The sequence below is a fragment of the Melanerpes formicivorus genome, unplaced genomic scaffold (genome assembly GCF_026170545.1).
Source record: "Melanerpes formicivorus ecotype bairdi unplaced genomic scaffold, bMelFor1.0.p_v2 SCAF_46, whole genome shotgun sequence".
Classification (NCBI taxonomy): Eukaryota; Metazoa; Chordata; class Aves; order Piciformes; family Picidae; genus Melanerpes; species Melanerpes formicivorus.
The window spans coordinates 4,168,057-4,188,622 of NW_027142398.1; the positions used below are offsets into that span (position 1 = coordinate 4,168,057).

The following is a 20,566-nucleotide window of genomic DNA, read 5'->3' on the forward strand; positions in this document are numbered from 1 at the left end:
CCTCTCCCTGCCATCCCCCTGCAGGGCTGGGGGGGGGGCTGCTCCCAACCCAGCCCCACTGCATGGCTCCATGGTTTGTGCCCTGCAGAACGAGATGCTCAACAGGCAGATCCAGAAGGAGATCTGGAGGATCCAGGACGTGATGGAGGGGCTGAGGAAGAACAACCCCTCCCGTGGCACAGACACTGCCAAGCACAGAGGTGAGCAGGCTCCACCCCCTGTCTTGGCACAGCACAGCCCCCACGTGTGCCATGCTTGGTGCCATCCCCAGTGCCACCTGCCCGGGCAGGAGGTGCCCTGGGGCACAGCCTCCCTTCTGCTCTCCTCCACAGTGGCCATCGGCCCCTCGGGGACCTTCAGCTCCAACAGCCCAGCCAGCCCCCTGAGCTCAGCCAGCCTCACCAGCCCCCTCAGCCCCTTCTCCCTCGTCTCTGGCTCCCAGGGCTCGCCCACCAAGCCAGGACCTGGTGAGGTGAGTGCCCTGAGGGGTGCCCAGGGAGCCCTTTGCCAGCACGGTGTCCCCAGCCCAGCTCCCAAGCTGTCCTCAGCCCTCGCTCCCGGGGGGATGAGTGGGCAGCAGGCACAGACCGGGGCTGGGTTTCACCATGGCTCTGCCTGGGGACACTGTGTGAGCCACATGCATGGCCTGTGGTGTCCCCTGGTGACAGTGGGGAGCAAGATGCTTGCAGGGGCTGCAGCTGGGCCCTGCAGCCTTTGAGCTCCTGCATCAAGCAGCCCTGAAGGCTGAGAGTTGCTCAGCTCCAGCCTTTGGCTTCAGGACCACCATCTGCTGCCTCCTCTCCCTGCCCTTTCTCAGGGCCCAGCAGTGCTGGCCCTACCTTCATCCATGTGAGGTCCCAGGTGGGGGCTGGGGACATCCCCAAGCCCACCTGGCTGCGCAGAGGTGATGCCAACATCTCCTGGGGGCTGCCAACCTCAAGCCTGGGCAGCCCCCAAGCCCTGCCTCGCCTTGCTGCCCTGGGGACACGCAGCAGCAGGGGGTGGGCAGCACTGTCCCCTTCTGCATGGGGGACCTGGAGCCCGTGGAGCCCTGGGGAGCTGTGGCCAGCTGCTCCTCCTCCTCCTTCCCTTGCCTCAGCGCTTCTCCCACCCTGTGCTGCCTCAGTCTGTTTTTTCTAGCGCTCTCCTCCTCCTGGCTCTGTGTCTCTGCTCTCATGCCTCACGCTCCTCTCCGCCCCAGGAACCAGGCCCGCCTCGACCTCCCCTCCCCAAGTCCTACGTCCCCCTGGAGCCTCCTCCGACCGTTCCTCCGCTCCCCGGCGAGAGCCGGCTCTGGCCGTACCCTACCTCCCCCTCCTGGCAGCAAGGCAGCGAGGCGAAGAGGGGACAGGTACAGCAACCTCTGCGGAGCAGCAGCGGCAGCAGCCCCCCTCCCCTCCTCCCTGCCCCTCCAGAGAGCAGCTGGCAGGGCTTGGCATGAGGCAGGTGATGGAGCTGCCCCCCCTGCTAGGGGTGCCAGGGACAGCGTGCAGGTGGCACTTAGCTAGGGGACAGCAGCCTGTGGATGGTGCCTGCCCTCTGCCAGGGCAGCAGTGGGCAGCGTCCCACTGGCAGCCTTGCCCCTCACCCACCTCTGCCAGGTCCCCAGCCTGGCCCTCCTGTCCCTGCCAGGTCCCCACCAGGTCCCCTGCAGCCACATTCAGCACCCACTGCACTCCCCCAGGCTCCTCCTGGGCAGCCCTCAACCCCCCCCCAGCATCTTCCCCTCTGCTTTCTTCTGCCCTCCCCTTTCTCGCTGTCCTTCTGTGGCTCCGCTCCTCCTGGCAGCCTCTGCCCGCGGGCAGAGCGACCTCCCCGGGCAGAGCAGGGGCTCACCAGGGACCTGCTTCCCTCCCACAGCCCAAGCCCAGCCTTGAGCAGAGCAAGAAAGAGGCTCAGCGAGCAGCCCCCCCTGGAGTGGCACTCGAGGGGCTCCCCCAGAGCCAGCAGGAGGCAGAGAAGCAGGCAGCTCTCAACAAGGGTATGGCACCAGGGCCGGCAGACGCTGCTCCAAGGGCTCCCCTGGGCCTGCCAGGGGCTCCCTGCCTTGTGCTGGCCCCCAGGAGGGTTCAGCCTGCTCTTGTGGTTTGTCCCACAGTGGGCATCGTGCCCCCCAGGACCAAATCTCCAGCAGAGGAGGAGGTGGTGCCCGCAGCTGGCGTGCCCAGGAGGGGCACCAACGGCGTGGCCAACGGGCTGGGCTCTCGGGTAGGGCTGGGGGCACAGGGCATCAGATGGGCTTGGCTGGAGCAGGGCTGGAAGCTCCTGGAGTCCAACCACTAATGGCCTGGACTTGTGCCAGGGGAGGGTCAGGTTGGGCTTTAAGAGGCATTTATTGGCTGCCAACAGGGAGCAGGCCCTGGCACAGGCTGCCCAGGGAGGTGGTGGTGGAGTCCCCATCCCTGGAGGGGTTCAAGAAACCTGTGGCCATGGCAGCTGGGGCCAGGGTTTGGTGCTGGGGTGCTGGTGGGAGTGGATGCTCTCAGAGGCCTTTTCCAGCCCAAACAACTCCAGGATTTTATGCTCAGCCCAGCACTGAGCCATGGCCTGAGCTCAGCACCACCTCCACACAGCTCTGAACCCCCTCCAGCACCACTGCCCCTGGGCAGCTGGGTCCAGGCCTTGCACAACCCTTCTGGGGAGGAGAAATTGTTGCTCAGGTCCGACCTAAACCTGCCCTGGTGCAACCTGAGCCCATGCTAAGGGGCTGGGGTGAGGGGGTTGGGGGCTGGGGTGAGGGGGTTGGGGACTGAGGTGAGGGGATTTGGGCTTGGGGTGAGGGGGTTGGGGCTGGGGTGAAGGGATTTGGGCTGGGGTGAGGGGGTTGGGGCTGGGGTGAAGGGATTTGGGCTGGGGTGAGGGGGTTGGGGGCTGGACTAGCAAAGTGGGGGCTCCATAGGTGGTTCCACAGCTCAGCATCCTCCTCCCTGGGCTGTTCTGGCACCTCCTCCCCAGCCCCCTGGCGGCAGGTTGCGGTGCTGGGTGGATGGGAGCATGACCACGGGGCCGGGGTCTCCTCAGGAGAGACCAAAGAGTGCTGTGTTTGCCAACGAGACGAAGGTGAAGATGAGTGTGGAGGAGCAGCTGGACCGCATGAAGCGGCACCAGAGCAGCTCCATGAAGGAGAAGCGACGCAGCCTGCAGCTCCCCAGCAGCCAGCAGCCCGAGACCCCCAGCACCAAGGCACCCACAGCCTACAAGGTGGTGAGTCCCGGCCCCCGCCACGGGGCTGGTTCGCTTTGGAGCTTGGTGTGGCCCTGAGCAGCCTGCTCCGGATGGAGCTGTCCCTGCTGGCTGCAGGGGGCTAGGACAGGGTGACCTTGGAGGGTCTCCTCCAACCCAAACCATTCGTGATGCCAAATGGCCTCCAAGGCAGCGCCCCCGAGGGCTGGGCCAGCCCAGATCCCAGCGTGGCCATGGAGGGGGTGCTCAGCAGGCTGCTGTGGGCAGGGGAACTCATGCAGGGAGCGAAAGGGCTGCCCCGGGGCCAGGCTGGCTTTGCTTTGGAGGGTGCCTGCAGCTCCCGGGAGAGCCCGGAGGGGGGCGCTGGGGGCTCTCCGGAGAGGCAAGGGGACACTGGGGCTCACCAGAGAGCCCAGGGGGACATTGGGGGTTCCCTGGAGAGTCCAGGGGGGACGCTGAGGGCCCCCCAGAGAGCCCAGGGGGATACTAGGGGCTCCCGGGAGAGCCCAGAGGGGACGCTGGGGGCTCCCCAGGGGGATGTTGGGGGCTCCCCAGAGAGTCAAGGAGAAGTTGGGGGCTCCTGGGAGAGCCCAGGGGGACACTAGGGGCTGCCCAGAGAGCGCAGGGGATGTTGAGGCCTTCCAGGAGAGCCCGGGGGGGATGCTGGGGGCTCCCGGGAGAGCTAAGGGGACACTGGGGGCTGGGGCAGGGGGTGGGTGCTGGGGCAGGGGCCTGTGCCCCTCGGCAGGGGGCTCAGCAGGGCCGGGGTCCCTGGCAGGTGCGCCGGCACCGCAGCATCCACGAGGTGGACATCTCTGACCTGGAGGCAGCTCTGCGCTCTGACGACCCCAGCAAGGTGCATGAGACCCCCCAGGAGGAGATCGCTCGGCTGCGCAAGATGGAGCTGGAGCCCCAGCACTACGAGGTGGACATCAACAAGGAGGTGAGCAGGGGGGGTGCTCTGCTGGGGGCGGCCCTCCCGCTGCCCCCCTGCTCCAGGAGGGGCTTGATCCACCCTCCTGCATCGCTCAGCACCCTGCAGCCTCTGGGAGCTGGGGAGGGAGGGGCAGTGGGGCAGGTTGGGTGCTGGAGAGGGGATGGGTGCCCAGCACTGGTGCTGAGCTCAGCCCCTGGCCGCTGTGCCCAGCTCTCCACGCCAGACAAGGTCCTCATCCCGGAGCGCTACGTGGAGCTGGAGCCTGACACCCCCCTCAGCCCTGAGGAGATGAAGGAGAAGCAGAAGAAGGTGGAAAGGATCAAGACTCTCATTGCCAAATCCAGGTGAGGCTGCTGTGCCCCCCCTGCCCTGCACCCCTGCCCCGCACCCTGCCCCGGACCCTGCCCCGGCCAGCCCTCTGGGACCCCTCCTGTGGAGGCCTGGCAGGGGTGCTGATGTGGGGTGCTGATGTGGGGTGCTGATGCTGGGTGCTGTGTGCAGCCTGCAGAACGTCATCCCCCTGGGCGAGGGGGAGGTGGACGCCCCCCAGGACCCCGAGAGCCAGCTGCAGGAGCAGGAGAAGAGGATTGAGATCTCCTGCGCCCTGGCGGCAGAGGCCTCACGCCGCGGCCGCATGCTCTCGGGTAAGGCACCGGGGGGGTGGACACGGGGGGGGCATCCTGCCAGCCACGTGGCACGGAGGACCACCAGCTGGACAGGTTGGGTGCAGGCAGGAGGCTGAGGGAAGACCTCCTTGCTCTCTCTGCAGCTCCCTGGAAGGAGCTTGGCGGCAGGTGGGGGTTGGTCTCTTCTGCCAAGCACCAAGCGAGAGGAGCAGAGGGGAACGGCCTCGAGCTGCTCCAGGAGAGCTTTAGGTTGGGCTTTAGGGGAAACTTCCTCCCTGAAAGGCTTCCCAAAGCCTGGAGGGGCTTCAAAGCCGCAGAGATGTGGTGCTGAGGGCCAGGATTTAGCCCCAGCCTTGGCAGAGTTAGAGAACGGTTGGACCTGGTGAGCTTTGCCAGGGCTTGGCCACCCCAAACAGTTCTGTGGCCATGATAGGGGCAGCAGAGCCACTGCCTGGGGCAGGGCACCCCTGTGTGGTGGGGCAGGGCACCTCTGTGTGGTGGGGCAGCCAGCCTGGTGGTGCCAGTCAGAGAATCAGCAAGGTTGGAAAAGACCTCAAGGATCACCAAGTCCAACCTCTCACCCAAGAGCTCAGGCCGGTGGTGCCCAGGGCTGCCTGCCCCTGGGCCCCTGGGGGATGGAGCAGGCGCTTTAGCCAGGCAGGAGCTTTCAGCAGCAGGTCAGAGGCATTGGTGAGGCTGCAGGGTGGCATGCTGTGCCCAGGTGAGGGTGCTGGCATGTGGTGCCTTGTCCATGAGGAGCCCTGGGGGCAGCTCACGTGTGCACGCTGCTGCCGGACACCGCTCTGGCTGCTCGTCCTGACCCTGCTTGCTTCCTCCCTCCCTTCCTCCCTTCCTTCCTCCCTCTTCATTTCCTCCTCTAAGCTCTGCTGGGTCCCCTCCTTGCCCTCGCTGCTCCAGCAGCTTCTCTCCTTCATGCCCTTCTCCCATTTCTTGTTTCCAGCTCAGTGTGCCACCCCAAGCCCTCCCACCTCCCCAGCCTCCCCGACTCCACCGACCAACCCCCTGGCGTCCGAGCCGCCCCGGGGCGCCGACAGCAGCCACTTTATGCGTGTCTGAGCCGTGAAGTAAGCACCTCTTCTCTTCTTCCTCATCCCACTCATCCTCCCTCCAGCCCAGGGAGGGCCCTGGGCAAGGGGAGGGGCTGCCTCTTCCGTGCCCAGCATCCCTCCCCCGCTGCTTGCTCCGGCTAACATCCTCTGAGCCACGTCAGCTGCGGCTCCTCTCATGGACCAAGGGCAGGTGGCTCCAGGGAGACCTTAGAGCTGCAGTTCAGTGTCTGAAGGGGAGCTACAGGAAGGGTTGGGAGGGACTCTGCAGGAGGGTCTGTGGAGACAGGATGCAGGGCAAGGGTTTGACACTGGAGCAGGGCAGGTTTGGGCTGGGCAGCAGGAGGGAGCTGTGCACAGCGAGGGTGAGGAGACGCTGGCACAGGCTGCCCAGGGAGGTGCTGGAGGCTGCATCCCTGGAGGTATTCAAGGTCAGACTTGATGTGGCCCTGAGCAGCCTGCTCTGGATGGAGCTGTCCCTGCTGGCTGCAGGGGGCTTGGACAAGATGACCTTGGAGGGTCCCTTCCAACCCAAACCATTCCTGATGCCAAATGACCTCCAAGGCAGAGCCCCAAGGGCTGGGCCAGCCCAGATCCCAGCGTGGCCATGGAGGGGGTGCTCAGCAGGCTGCTGTGGGCAGGGGAACTCATGTAGGATGCAAAAGGGCTGCCTCAAGGCCAGGCCTTGGGGTACACCTGCTCTGGCATCTCCATGTTGGGGGCTGTGAACAGAGGGGACACTGCATCCCCCTGCTCAGCTGGAGGTTCAGGGCACAGAGCTGAATCTGTGCTTGGTCTTCCTCCAAGCAGGGCAGGAGAGAGGTCTGTGGGGTGGGCACAGAGGCTGCCCCACCACCACCCACCCCCTGTGCAGCTCAGCTCTCCTCTCTTCTCCCTCCAGCTCAAGCCCTGGCTGCTGCTGGTGCCGTCAAGTTCCATGGGGCCACGTTTTAGGACCCCAACACAACACTGAGCCTCTTGCCATCGATTTTTGGTTCTCCTTGGACCCCCTTCCCTGGCACTGGTGGTGAGACCACGTGGCCTGGCATCACCAACAGCACCCCGAGGAGGTGTGTGGGTGCTGGGAGGCTGTCTGCTGGAAGGAGGTCCCCGAGGAGCCCCCAGGCTGCCAGCCAGGACAGGGGCAGCTCCATGGCGTCCTGGCCATCAGGATTTCGTGGAGGGCTGAGCAGGGCCAGCAGCAGCACGGTGCCCACCTCACTGCTGGGGCAGCCCTGGGCCACTGTAGGACTCCCTGGGCTCCCCATGCTGATGTGTTGGTCTCCCAAAGGTCTGTGAAAGGGATTCTCCTGGCTGGAGAGCAGCCAGCCCCCACCACGGATGGTGCTTCCACCTGACACCGGACCTGGATGTTCCATCTCTGCTCCACGGGCACCTCTCCCCTTCCCTGTGCCCTCAACCTGCTTTTGGCATCCATCTGCCTGGGGGTGGTCTCCAGCAGAGCCAGGCCTGGCCCTTCATGGCTCAGCAGAAGGAAGAAGGAGCTGTGCTGGGGCCAGGGTGGATGGAAGTGGCACCGGTGGGGGACACAGAAGTGCCCAGGGGCAGTGCTGTGCTCCATGTCAGGGTGGCACAAAGGCTGCCCTGGGGCCCTGGTGCATGGCTGGCACAGAGCAGGAGGTCTGGGCAGGGATGGAGATGTTAGAGGGGAGCAGAGGAGCGATGCAGGGAGCTGGGAGGAGGATGAAGGTGAAGCTGTGGGCTCAGCAGTGGAGGGGAAGGGGTTCAGGGCCAGGCAGCAGCAGTGGCCTGGGGAGCAGCACCCTGCCTGTCCCCTGGCCCATTGCCACCTCTCCCTCAGCCCCTCTGAAAGCCTGGCAGTGCATCTCCCCTCCAGCCCTGGTGGCACTCCAGCCTCCTGCCCTTCCTTTGGCTTTCCTGTAGCAGATTTCCCCTTTCTGGAGGGAGAACACAAAGCTGCCTCTGCCTGGACAAGTCCTGAGGCTGGCAGGGCTGGGGAGTCAGCAAGGATGGCTGCAGCCAGGAGCCAGCACCCAGCCAGCCTGCAGCTATTGATTTCCCTCCTGGCTTGATCCTGGCACCCCCCCCATCCCCCAGGACCCCTTCCCCACGCTCCCCAACCCCTCATAGCAATACTGGTAGGATCCCAGGAGCCCCCCAAGCCCTGCTCTGCTCCCAAGCCTGGACCCCAGCCCCTTTTAGCTCATAAAGCTGGCCCTTTATTTTGCTATTTACATGCCTTAATATATGTTTGATGGAAATTCTACATTTATAATATATATCTATATTTGGTTGGTGGCTTTTGGTTTGGTTTCCCTTCATTTGGGGAGGATTTTTTTCCCCCCCTCTTCTTTTCTGGGAGGTACTCTCTGTGCTGAGCTCTCTCTCTCTCTTTCTCTCTCCTCCCCACAGAGGTTGTTTGGCAGCAGCCTTGCCAGGGAGGTTGATTAAGGAAAAGAAATCGACATAAAAGGGGAGGATTCTTTGCCAATCTGTCAGGGAAAAAGAAGGGAAAAGGGGGTGGGGGAAGGAACAAAAAAGGGGGGGAAGGGTGAAAAAAAGGGGGGGGAAGAAAAAGAGAAAGGGAAAATAAAAAGGGGGAGAAGAAAGTAAAAATAGAGGAGGAAAAAATAAGGAAAATAGAGGGGGGAAAGAGAGGAAAAAGGAAAATAAAGGGGGGGGAAGAGAGGAAAAAAGAGGATAAAAAGAAGAAAAATAAAGGGGGGAAAAAGAGAGGAAAAAATTAAAAATAAGAGGGGGAAGAGAGAAAAAAGAATAAAAAGAAGAAAAATAAAGGGGGGGGAAAGAAAAAAAGAAAAATAAAGGGGGGAAGAGAAAAAAGAGGATAAGAAAAATAAAGGGGGGGAAAGGAGGGGGGAAAAGGAAAGATAAAAGGGAAAAAGGAGAGGAAAAAAGGAAATTAAGGGGGGGAAAGAGAGGAAAAAAGGAAATTAAAGGGGGGGGAAGAGAGGGAAAAAAGGAAATTAAAGGAGGGGGAAAAAAAGGAAAATAAAGGGGGGGAAAAGAGAGGAAAAATGGAAAATAAAGGGGGGGAAAGAGAGGAAAAAAGGAAAATAAGGGGGGGGAAGAGAGGGGAAAAAAGGGGGAAAAAGAGGAGAAAAAAGGGGGGAAGAGAGGAAAAAAAGGGGGGAAAGAGGAAAATAAAGGGGAAAAAAGAGAGAAAAATGGGAAAAAAGAGAGCAAAATTAAGGGGAAAAAGAGAGGAAAAAAGGAAAACTAGAGGGGAAAAAATAAAGAAGGAAAAAGAAATAAATAAAAGGAAAAATAAAGGGGGGAAAGAGATAAAAAAAAATAAATAAAGGGGGAAAAAAGAGAAAAAAAGGGAGAATAAAGGGGGAAAAAGAGAAAAAAAGGAAAAAATAAAGGGGGAGAAAAGAGAGAAAAAAGAGAGGAAAAAGAAAGGGGGGGGGGAAAGGATCCAAAAAGGAAAAATAAAGGGGAAAAAGAGAGGAAAAAATAAAGGGGGGCAAGAGGGGGAGGAAAGAGGAGAAAAAAGAAGAAGGGGGGAAAGAAAAAATAAAAGGGGGGAAGGAGAGAAAAAGAGAGGAAAAAAGAGGAGAAAAAGAAGGAAGAGGAGGAGAAAAAAAAAAGTCAAGGGGGAAAAAAGAGGAGAAAAAAAAAGTAAAAAGAGGGGGGGGAAAAGAAGCAAAAGTCTATTTAAAAATCTCTATTTTTTTCTGCTTTTATGAAAAGCAAAAGTTTATTTAAAATAAACTATGGAGAGACTCTAAAGTTTTGAAGAGATTTGATGCATTTATTTTCCCTTCTCCCTCGGCCTGCCAGGCCCCGAAGTGGAGCTCCCCAGCTGCTGCAACTGGGGCCAGACCCCCACTTACACCGGCTGGGGAGGGGGGTGGGGGTCACCCCTGGGGGCTGTGCTGCGGGGCTGTGACCCCAGGAGCCGAGGGGGGGTCCCACGGCCAGCCACGGGCTGGGATTCCTCCTCTCCCTGAGGAGGGACTGGAGGGCACCAGGAGCAGCATCCCTGTGCTCCACATCCTCCCCAGCTCTGAGCCTTCCCCCAGGGGGTGAGCGCAGCCCCAGCGCCCCAGAACTGCCCCAGACCTGCTGGGTCCTGATTTTGGGGGTGGTTTGGAGGGGGGGAGCGGGGAGGGAAGGGGTTAAGAAGATAAGAAGCCAACCCCCATCCCCCCACCCTCCCTTGGTGATTTGCTCTCGGCTGTTATTTCCTTTCATACCACTTCACCTAGCAGGGACTCAAAGGAGAGGAAGGGTTTGCAGTCCTGGGGAGATCTATTTATGCACTGGGGAGGGGGGGGCTGGGGGGCAGTGCTCTTCTGGGAGGGGGGTTGGGGGTTGGGGGGGGTGGGGTTTGTTTTTTTGCTAGTGTTAGAGGAATAAAAGTATTTAAGCAGCAAGGAAGTGTCGGCGTCCTCTGTCCACAGCTGCCTCCAGCCACTGCTGTCTTGGACTGGAGGGAGGGAGGGCAAAAGGGCTCCAGCGGGGAAAGGTCTCACTCGGGGGGCTGGGGGCATCTGCTCCTCCTTCAGGCTGGAGAAGGGAAGGCTGAGAGGGGATCTGCTCCATGGCTGTAAAGATGAGAAGGGATCTGCTTCATGGCTGTGAGGCTGAGAGGGGATCTGGTCCATGTCTGGAAGGCTGAGAGGGGATCTGCTCCATGTCTGGAAGGCTGAGAGGGGATCTGGTCCATGTCTGTGAGGCTGAGAGGGGATCTGGTCCATGGCTGTAAGGATGAGAAGGGATCTGCTGGAAGGATGAGAGGGGATCTGCTTCATGGCTGTGAGGCTGAGAGGGGATCTGCTGGAAGGCTGAGAGGGGATCTGGTCCCTGTCTGTGAGGCTGAGAGGGGATCTGCTCCATGTCTGGAAGAAACTGAGAGGGAATCTGCTCTATGGCTACAAAGATGAGAGGGGATCTGGTCCATGTCTGGAAGGCTGAGAGGGGATCTGGTCCCTGGCTGTGAGGCTGAGAGGGGATCTGGTCCATGTCTGGAAGGCTGAGAGGGGATCTGGTCCATGCCTGGAAGGATCTGGGGGGTGGCTGTCAGCAGGAAGGGGCCAGGCTCTGTTTGGTGGTGCCCGGTGAGGAAGGATGAGTGCAAGCTGGTGCCCAGGAGGTTCCACCTCACTCTGAGGAGAAACTTCTTTGGTGTGAGGCTGCTGGAGCCTGGAGCAGGCTGCCCAGAGAGGCTGTGGAGTCTCCTCAGGAGGCTTTCCAACCCCCCCTGGCTGTGTCCCTGTGTGCCCTGCCCTGGGTGAATGGTTTGGGTTGGAAGGGACCTTAAAGCTCAGCCAGCTCCAACCCCTCTGCCATGGGCAGGGACCCCTCCCACCAGCCCAGGCTGCTCAAGGCCTCATCCAGCCTGGCCTTGAAGGTGGATGAAGGTTTGTGGTGCCCAGGGTCCCACTCTGACACCCCAAATGCCAGCACAGCCAGGCACAGCTCTCTGCTTTGGGGGTGGGCAGGCAGGGAGGGCAGGACCAGGCAGGGGCCACCAGCCCCTCTCTACCCCAGACTCCCAGCAGGATGGGGGGTGGAAGGGACCTCTGGAGACCCCCCAGTCCAGCCCCCTGCTAAGGCAGGAGCAGCCACAGCAGGGTCTGGAAGCCTCCAGGGGAGACAACCTCCTCTGCCTCTCAGACTCTGTGCCAGCCTGCAGGCAGGGAGGTGCTGCCAGCCCGGGGCAGGCGTTGGCAGCTGTTAATGATTTGCAGGATGGTGCAGGGGCTAAAGGGCCTTCCAAGGGTCACCCTGGGCAGGCCCTGCCCAGCCCCACGCCGGCAGGATGGTAGCTCTGAGCGACTTCCAGAGTAAGCTGGGGCGGGGGGGGAGGGCACCGTGCAGGGGGCGCTGCCCGTCCCCGAGGCACCAGGGATGCTTCCCAGCGCTGAGTCAGGGCTGGAGGCTTTGGTGCTCCGAGCTGGGTGAGGGTGCAATGGCAAACCCCCTCCTGGGGCGGGGGGACGTGGTGGGAGCCCAGGCAGGATGTGGGGACCAGCGCTGGGGTCCTGCCCTCTGCCCCAGGGCTGCGTGGGGGAAGGGCAGCTGGGGAGGTGCCAGGCTCAGGGGCAGGACACCACCAGCCTCTCCCCCCAGCCTCCTGCACCAGCAGCCTTTGGGCCACTGCTGGAGAGGACCTTCCTGTGTGTTTGTGTTTGTGGTGGTGGTTTATTCTTCATCTGGAAGCCCAGAGGGGTTTCCAGGGTACCAACAACCTCCCCAGGGCTCGGGAAGGTAGAGAGGCTGCTCCTAAGCTTTGGAAGGGCAACGAGGCTGGGGAGAGGCCTCGAGCACAGCCCTGGGAGGAGAGGCTGAGGGAGCTGGGGTTGCTTAGCCTGGAGAAGAGGAGGCTCAGGGGAGACCTTCTTGCTCTTTGCAACTCCCTGAAGGGAGGTTGTAGCCAGCTGGGGGTTGGGCTCTTCTCCCAGGCACCCAGCACCAGAACAAGAGGACACAGTCTCAAGCTGTGCCAGGGGAGGTTTAGGCTGGAGGTGAGGAGAAAGCTCTTCCCAGAGGGAGTTGTTAGCCATTGGGATGTGCTGCCCAGGGAGGTGGTGGAGTCCCCATCCCTGGAGGTGTTCAGGAGGGGATTGGATGTGGCACTGGGAGCCATGGGTTAGCTGTCAGGAGGGGTTGGGTGACAGCTTGGACTTGATGAGCTCTGAGGTCTTTTCCACCCTTCTTGATTCTATGAAACAAATCCAAAGCACATTCCTGGGAAGGAAAGAGGCCAGGGAGGTGCTGAGGAGAGCAACCACAGCCCGAGGTGGGACCTGAGCTGTGTGCCCAGGGCCTCATCTCAGCCTTGCAGGGATCGGCGTGGGACTGGTTGGCTTTGGCCTCTTCTTCATCCTGTTTGGGATCCTCCTCTACTTCGACTCGGTGCTGCTGGCCCTTGGGAACGTGAGTGTGGTGGGGCTGGGGCTGCCTGCTGGGGCTGCCTGCAGCAGCTGCTGCTGGCCAGGCTGGAGCAAAGGCTCTGGGCAGCTCTTCCCTGACCCACTCCCCTTCGTCCCCCCAGATCCTCTTCCTCTCCGGCTTGGTCTTCATCATCGGCCTCAGGAGGACCTTCAGCTTCTTCTTCCAGCGGTCAAAGATGAAGGGCAGCAGCTTCTTCTTGGGGGGGGGTCATCATTGTCCTCCTGAGGTGGCCCCTCCTGGGCATGCTGCTGGAGGCTTATGGCTTCATCAACCTCTTCAGGTCCATCCCACCCCACCTGCCCACCCCAGCTCGGTGTGGGGGCCCTGGGCTGGAGGCCAGGAGCTGGGGGGCAGGAGCTGGGTGACCCTCGTGCCCTGCAGCCCCTGGCAGACCCCCACCCCCCTGCTCCCATCCTGGAGCTGAACAGAGACTTTTCTTCTGGCACAGGAGTTTTTTCCCAGTGGCTTTTGGGTTCCTGGGCTCCATGGTGAACATCCCCCTGCTGAGCAAGGTGAGCAGGGGCTGAGAGGACCCTCGGGGTTTGGGTGAATCAATCCTGAGTGCCAGGGCTGGGACCAGACAAGGAAGGTCACCGTGGTCCCCCTGCAGCCCCCTGAGGATGCTCTGCAGGATGTTCCTGCTGCTCAGCATCTGTCCCTCTTGCAGCTCTTGCAGAAGGTGGGGGACAGCAGCTCCATGGTGTGACCTTGCCAGGTGGACCACAGTCCACAGGAGATGGGATGGCACCAGAGAGCCCTGGGGCTGGCTCTCCTGCAGTGACCTCTCTCGGCCCTGGGACCCTTGGTGCTGGCCCTTGCCGCCTGCACCGTGGGGCTGAGGCCTTGCTGACCCCTGGAGCTCCCCCACCAGCAGCTCCTCAGCGAGGCTCTGGGGGCCACTGGCTGCTCCAGAGGGGTTGCTGGAACTCTTGGAGTTGTTTTGTTCTTCTGTTGAGAGACTGAATTAAAAACTGTGTCTGAGTCTGACCTCAGGCTCTGCTCCTTTCCTCTGCCTCAGGGCCTGCTCCAGCTCTGCCACCTCTCAGTCTCACCATGGCATCATGGCCAGGGCTGGAGGTGGCACAAGGACCTCCCCATGGCCACAGCTGTGGGTGGCACAGGGACCTTCCCATGCCCAGAGGTAGAGCTAGCATGAGGACTGGAGGTGGCCAGGGCTGGAGGTGGCACAAGGACCTTCCCATGGCCAGGGCTGGCACAAGGACCCTCCAGTGGCCAGGGCTGGAGGTGACACAAGGACCTTCCCATGGCCAGGGCTGGCACAAGGACCTTCCCATGGCCAGGGCTGGCACAAGGACCCTCCCATGGCCAGGGCTGGAGGTGGCACAAGGACCTTCCCATGGCCAGGGCTGGCACAAGGACCTTCCTATGGCCAGGGCTGGCACAAGGACCTTCCTATGGCCAGGGCTGGCACAAGGACCTTCCCATGGCCAGGGCTGGCACAAGGACCTTCCCATGGCCAGGGCTGGCACAAGGACCTTCCTATGGCCAGGGCTGGAGGTGGCACAAGGACCTTCCCATGGCCAGGGCTGGAGGTGGCACAAGGACTTTCCAGTAGCCATAGCCTCCTGCTGTCCTGGCCAGGAGCCCCAGGCAGCTCGGGCAGCCCTGGCACTGCCTTCCCATGGGTCCCACAGGGATGTGGCTGCGGAGAGCAGAGCCCCAGGAGCCAGGGAGAGGGCAGGGGAGGTCAGGAAAACAGCCATTAAAGCACATCAACAGTACACGGCCTGATGGGAGCAGGGTGAATTAACCCCTTGGAGTGTGGCCACCAGCACCAAGCAGTTGGCACCTGGGGTTATTGATTAATTGAGAGATAATGGGTGGGAGCGGGGGGGGGGGGGAGCCTGGAGCAGCTGCAGAGGGTTACAGTGTTGGCATCACTGAGCTTCATGGGGCAGGAGTTGGTATTTCCCATGGACCTGCTGCCTGCTGGGATGGAGCAGAGCTGAGTCTGGAGGATGGGACGGAGCAGAGCTGGGTCTGCCTGCTGGGATGGAGCAAAGCTGGGTCTGCCTGCTGGGATGGAGCAGAGCTGGGTCTGCAGGCTGGGATGGAGCAGAGCTGAGTCTGCCTGCTGGGATGGAGCAGAGCTGAGTCTGCCTGCTGGGATGGAGCAGAGCTGGGTCTGCAGGCTGGGATGGAGCAGAGCTGAGTCTGCAGGCTGGGATGGAGCAGAGCTGGGTCTGCCTGCTGGGATGGAGCAGAGCTGAGTCTGGAGGATGGGATGGAGCAGAGCTGGGTCTGCCTGCTGGGATGGAGCAGAGCTGGGTCTGCAGGCTGGGATGGAGCAGAGCTGGGTCTGCAGGCTGGGATGGAGCAGAGCTGGGTCTGCAGGCTGGGATGGAGCAGAGCTGGGTCTGCAGGCTGGGATGGAGCAGAGCTGGGTCTGCCTGCTGGGATGGAGCAGAGCTGAGTCTGCCTGCTGGGATGAAGCAGAGCTGAGTCTGCAGGCTGGGATGGAGCAGAGCTGGGTCTGCAGGCTGGGATGGAGCAGAGCTGGGTCTGCAGGCTGGGATGGAGCAGAGCTGGGTCTGCAGGCTGGGATGGAGCAGAGCTGGGTCTGCAGGCTGGGATGGAGCAGAGCTGGGTCTGCAGGCTGGGATGGAGCAGAGCTGAGTCTGCAGGCTGGGATGGAGCAGAGCTGGGTCTGCAGGCTGGGATGGAGCAGAGCTGGGTCTGCAGGCTGGGATGGAGCAGAGCTGGGTCTGCCTGCTGGGATGGAGCAGAGCTGAGTCTGGAGGATGGGATGGAGCAGAGCTGGGTCTGCAGGCTGGGATGGAGCAGAGCTGGGTCTGCCTGCTGGGATGGAGCAGAGCTGGGTCTGCAGGCTGGGATGGAGCAGAGCTGAGTCTGCAGGCTGGGATGGAGCAGAGCTGAGTCTGCCTGCTGGGATGGAGCAGAGCTGGGTCTGCAGGCTGGGATGGAGCAGAGCTGAGTCTGCCTGCTGGGATGGAGCAGAGCTGGGTCTGCCTGCTGGGATGGAGCAGAGCTGGGTCTGCCTGCTGGGATGGAGCAGAGCTGGGTCTGCCTGCTGGGATGGAGCAGAGCTGAGTCTGCCTGCTGGGATGGAGCAGAGCTGGGTCTGCCTGCTGGGATGGAGCAGAGCTGAGTCTGCCTGCTGGGATGGAGCAGAGCTGAGTCTGCCTGCTGGGATGGAGCAGAGCTGGGTCTGCAGGCTGGGATGGAGCAGAGCTGAGTCTGCAGGCTGGGATGGAGCAGAGCTGAGTCTGCCTGCTGGGATGGAGCAGAGCTGGGTCTGCCTGCTGGGATGGAGCAGAGCTGGGTCTGCAGGCTGGGATGGAGCAGAGCTGAGTCTGCCTGCTGGGATGGAGCAGAGCTGGGTCTGCAGGCTGGGATGGAGCAGAGCTGAGTCTGCCTGCTGGGATGGAGCAGAGCTGGGTCTGCAGGCTGGGATGGAGCAGAGCTGAGTCTGCCTGCTGGGATGGAGCAGAGCTGGGTCTGCAGGCTGGGATGGAGCAGAGCTGAGTCTGCCTGCTGGGATGGAGCAGAGCTGGGTCTGCAGGCTGGGCTTGCAAGGGTGAAGCTGATGGTAGCTGGTGGGGGGCACTGGGACAGCTCTGTTGGGGGCTGAGCCAGGGAACATCTGCAGCAGCCTCAAGGTGCTGGCATGGATGCTGGAGGGGGGGCAGGGGGACACAGCTTTCTGCCTGCTCATGACCTGGACATCTGCATCACTGCAGGAGAGGCTGCTGGAGGCCTCCAGCCCAGAGAAGGTTCCAGCCCCACCAGAGGACCTTTTCATCTGCCCCACAGCTCCAGCACACCTCCTGGCAGGGCCAAGGGCAGCTGCTGCTTTCCAGCCTGCCTCTGCAGGGACAGAAAGGAACTGTTTCAGCCAGCTGCTGCTGCCACCTTCATCACCCACCACGTCCTCTCTGTGGCCTCTCTGCAGCTGGCTTGGCCTCAAGAGCCCTTCAGGCCCAGATGCTTCTAACAGCTGCTGGAGAACCATCACAGCATCAAGGGTTGGCTTCCCACAGGGAGACCTTCGTGGCAGGCAGGACCCTGAGGACAATGTGGAGCTCTCCCAGCTTTTAACATCAGATGATGTGAAGGAGCTGCTCTGCTGGGGCTGCAGAGCCTCCTCTCCCCAGGAGCACTGCTGGGGAACTGGTTGGATAGCTCAGTGGGGCTGGAGGATCAGAGGCAGGAGCTGGGTGGATGTGAGCCAGGTTTCTGTGAGCACTTGGGAGGCTGGGTGCTAGCAGGAGTTTAATTAACCCAAGGCAATCACATCAAAGCTGGTCCCTGTGCAGAGCCCCTTCTTAGCTTGCAGGAATTAATTAATGAGCCTGAGTTAAACCTGTTCCCTCCTGAGTGGAGAGCAGGCTGATGGAGCTGGTGGCTGAGCTGCCTGGCATTCAGCAGTCACCAGAGCCCAGGCCTGCAGCAGCTGAAACCAGCGCTGGGAACTGCTCTGACTGCTCAGCTGAGCTGAGGTCACTCATTTGGGCACCTCAGACCCAGCAGCCAGGGCTGAGTCACAGAGCAGCAACTTCCCAGCAGGGATAAATCAGGACAGCCCTCCCCCACCCCCATCCCCCTGCAGCTGGGGAAGGGTCTGGAGAACAGAACTGGTGAGGAGTGGTTGGGGGGGTAGTTAGGTCTGGAGAGGAATGGTTGGGGGGTGGTTAGGGCTGGAGAGGAGTGGTTGAGGGGTGGTTAGGGCTGGAGAGGAGTGGTTGAGGGGTGGTTAGGGCTGGAGAGGAGTGGTTGAGGGGTGGTTAGGGCTGGAGAGGAGTGGTTGAGGGGTGGTTAGGGCTGGAGAGGAATGGTTGAGGGGTGGTTAGGGCTGGAGAGGAGTGGTTGGGGGGTGGTTAGGGCTGGAGAGGAGTGGTTGAGGGGTGGTTAGGGCTGGAGAGGAGTGGTTGAGGGGTGGTTAGGGCTGGAGAGGAATGGTTGAGGGGTGGTTAGGGCTGGAGAGGAGTGGTTGGGGGGTGGTTAGGGCTGGAGAAGAGTGGTTGGGGGGTGGTTAGGGCTGGAGAAGAGTGGTTGGGGGGTGGTTAGGGCTGGAGAGGAGTGGTTGGGGGGTGGTTAGGGCTGGAGAAGAGTGGTTGGGGGGTGGTTAGGGCTGGAGAGGAGTGGTTGGGGGGTGGTTAGGGCTGGAGAAGAGTGGTTGGGGGGTGGTTAGGTCAGGTGAGGAGTGGTTGGGGGGTGCTTAGGGCTGGAGAGGAGTGGTTGGGGGGTGGTTAGGGCTGGAGAAGGTTGAGGGGAGATATTTTTGCTCTTTTCCAACTTTTCCTGGCCAAGCTTCATCCTTAGGGCTTCACCTTAAGGAAGAGGAATGGTCCTGGAGGCATCACAGAGTTGTTTTGGTTGCAGAAGACCTCCAAGCTCCTTGAGTCCAACCAGCAGCCCAAGACCTCCACAGCATGGTGTGCAGGACTGTCCAACATCCCCACCCCTGTGGAGGAGCAGGGGGGGTGCCCCAGGGGCTGTCCCTTCAGCCTGCTGGCAAAATCGAGCCAGGAGGGAGCATCAGCCCCGGGGGGGCAGTGAGGGATCCTTCCCAAGGTGATGCAGGGGTGGAGCAGGCAGCAGGGGTGGAGCAGGCAGCAGAGGTGGAGCAGGGATGGAGCAGGCAGCAGGGGTGGAGCAGGCAGCAGAGGTGGAGCAGGGATGCAGCAGGCAGCAGGGGTGGAGCAGGCAGCAGGGGTGGAACAGGGATGGAGCAGGCAGCAGGGGTGGAGCAGGCAGCAGGGATGCAGCAGGCAGCAGAGGTGGAGCAGGGATGCAGCAGGCAGCAGGGATGCAGCAGGCAGCAGGGATGCAGCAGAGATTTAGCAGGCAGCAGAGGTGGAGCAGGCAGTAGGGATGCAGCAGGCAGCAGGGGTTTAGCAGGCAGCAGGGGTGGAGCAGGCAGCAGGGATGCAGCAGGCAGCAGAGGTGGAGCAGGGATGCAGCAGGCAGCAGGGATGCAGCAGGCAGCAGAGGTGGAGCAGGGATGCAGCAGGCAGCAGGGATGCAGCAGGCAGCAGGGGTGGAGCAGGCAGCAGAGGTGGAGCAGGCAGCAGGGATGGAGCAGGCAGCAGGGGTGGAGCAGGCAGCAGAGGTTTAGCAGGGAGCAGGGGTGCAGCAGGCAGCAGAGGTGGAGCAGGCAGCAGAGGTGGAGCAGGCAGCAGAGGTTTAGCAGGCAGCAGAGGTGGAGCAGGCAGCAGAGGTTTAGCAGGCAGCAGAGGTGGAGCAGGCAGCAGGGATGCAGCAGGCAGCAGGGATGGAGCAGGCAGCAGGGATGGAGCAGGGGTGGAGCAGGCAGCAGGGATGGAGCAGGGATGCAGCAGGCAGCAGGGATGCAGCAGAGGTTTAGCAGGCAGCAGAGGTGGAGCAGGAAGCAGGGATGCAGCAGGCAGCAGAGGTTTAGCAGGCAGCAGGGGTGGAGCAGGCAGCAGGGATGGAGCAGGCAGCAGGGATGCAGCAGGGGTGGAGCAGGCAGCAGGGATGGAGCAGGGATGCAGCAGGCAGCAGGGATGGAGCAGGCAGCAGGGATGCAGCAGGCAGCAGGGATGCAGCAGAGGTTTAGCAGGCAGCAGAGGTGGAGCAGGCAGCAGGGGTGGAGCAGGGATGGAGCAGGCAGCAGGGGTGGAGCAGGCAGCAGGGATGCAGGAGGCAGCAGGGATGCAGCAGAGGTTTAGCAGGCAGCAGAGGTGGAGCAGGCAGCAGGGATGGAGCAGGGGTGGAGCAGGCAGCAGGGATGGAGCAGGCAGCAGGGGTGGAGCAGGCAGCAGAGGTGGAGCAGGGATGGAGCAGGCAGCAGGGATGGAGCAGGCAGCAGGGATGCAGCAGGCAGCAGGGGTGGAGCAGGCAGCAGGGATGCAGCAGGCAGCAGGGGTTTAGCAGGCAGCAGGGGTGGAGCAGGCAGCAGGGATGCAGCAGGCAGCAGAGGTGGAGCAGGGATGCAGCAGGCAGCAGGGGTGGAGCAGGCAGCAGGGATGCAGCAGGCAGCAGGGGTTTAGCAGGCAGCAGGGGTGGAGCAGGCAGCAGGGATCCTGTGGTTGGGAAGCTTCCTGCTGGGGAGTTGTTTCTCCCCTCTGGTTCAGGGAGTTGTGATTTCAATATTTGGGCTTTAAGCCTCTGCTGCCATCAGCCACCAACCCCCCCTGCTGCTGCTGCTGCCATCCAGAACCTCCTCTAAATCCTCCCCAAAGGCCACTTCTGTGCTCCAGGTTCTTGCCCATCCCAAGGAGGGATCCTCAGGAGCCTTCTGTGCTTCACTAGGAGCAAAGTCCTGGGTTAGAGGAGGGTGGGAAGGCCAAAACTGTGCCCAGCTTTGGCCAAAAACAAAGGAAGGGAAAGATCCCTGAAGGACTCAGGCTGCTCAGGAAAGCCTCCTGCTGCTTCCATGCTGAGAGGGAAGCACTCAGTGAGTGGGGTTTTATTTTAAGCTCTGGAGGAACACATCCATCTTGCTCCTCTCTGGAAAGCCTTTCCCTCCAGCTCCCCTCAGCTCAGTCATTTGACTCCTGGAAAGCAGGCAGGGAAATAACTCCTGGAGCATTGCCCTGCTGCTCCCAGATGAGCTGCTGCTCACAGGCTAGGGAAGCCCAGGGCTCTGCAGTGGTTTCTCCACAGCAGGGCAGTGGAGAGGGGAGGAGGCAGCTGTGGCTGGGGGCCTGGCACCTTCAGTCACCCCCAAAATCAGGTGAGGTGATGCTTTGGGTGGAGCTGCCTGGTGCTAGGAGGCTGTGTGGGAAGGGTGAAGCATCTGGCCTGTGGCTCTGGGGCCTCCTGAAAGGCTGGGGATAAAATCAGGGTGGTGCTGAGCACAGAGGGGCAGCTGCTGGAAGGGACCTCTGGAGGTGTGGTGC

At 61.7% G+C, this 20,566-nt stretch overlaps 2 protein-coding genes across 21 annotated transcripts in view; both read left to right on the top strand.

Moving 5' to 3' along the window:
* Positions 1–8,093, top strand: part of PLEKHA6 (pleckstrin homology domain containing A6) — a 58,426-nt gene extending 50,333 nt beyond the window's left edge. For 11 of the 20 annotated variants that reach the window (XM_068159714.1, XM_068159715.1, XM_068159716.1 and 8 more), the window contains 11 exons: positions 89–200; positions 333–472; positions 1,202–1,351; positions 1,861–1,981; positions 2,099–2,208; positions 2,956–3,204; positions 3,962–4,126; positions 4,331–4,464; positions 4,622–4,764; positions 5,708–5,831; positions 6,715–8,093. In XM_068159714.1, the coding sequence (XP_068015815.1) occupies positions 89–200; positions 333–472; positions 1,202–1,351; positions 1,861–1,981; positions 2,099–2,208; positions 2,956–3,204; positions 3,962–4,126; positions 4,331–4,464; positions 4,622–4,764; positions 5,708–5,823 (1,440 nt within the window). In that variant the 3' untranslated portion in view covers positions 5,824–5,831; positions 6,715–8,093. The remainder of the gene's footprint in view (positions 1–88; positions 201–332; positions 473–1,201; positions 1,352–1,860; positions 1,982–2,098; positions 2,209–2,955; positions 3,205–3,961; positions 4,127–4,330; positions 4,465–4,621; positions 4,765–5,707; positions 5,832–6,714) is intronic. The other 9 variants (XM_068159718.1, XM_068159726.1, XM_068159735.1 and 6 more) reach the window with 5 other exon arrangements.
* A 3,443-nt stretch (positions 8,094–11,536) lies between these two features.
* Positions 11,537–13,706, top strand: GOLT1A (golgi transport 1A). Its single transcript, XM_068159440.1, is given in 6 exon segments — positions 11,537–11,608; positions 12,610–12,701; positions 12,820–12,918; positions 12,920–12,999; positions 13,168–13,231; positions 13,387–13,706. Coding segments are annotated over 6 exon segments (399 nt in total). The 5' UTR covers positions 11,537–11,583; the 3' UTR covers positions 13,426–13,706.
* Positions 13,707–20,566: the final 6,860 nt, after the last annotated feature.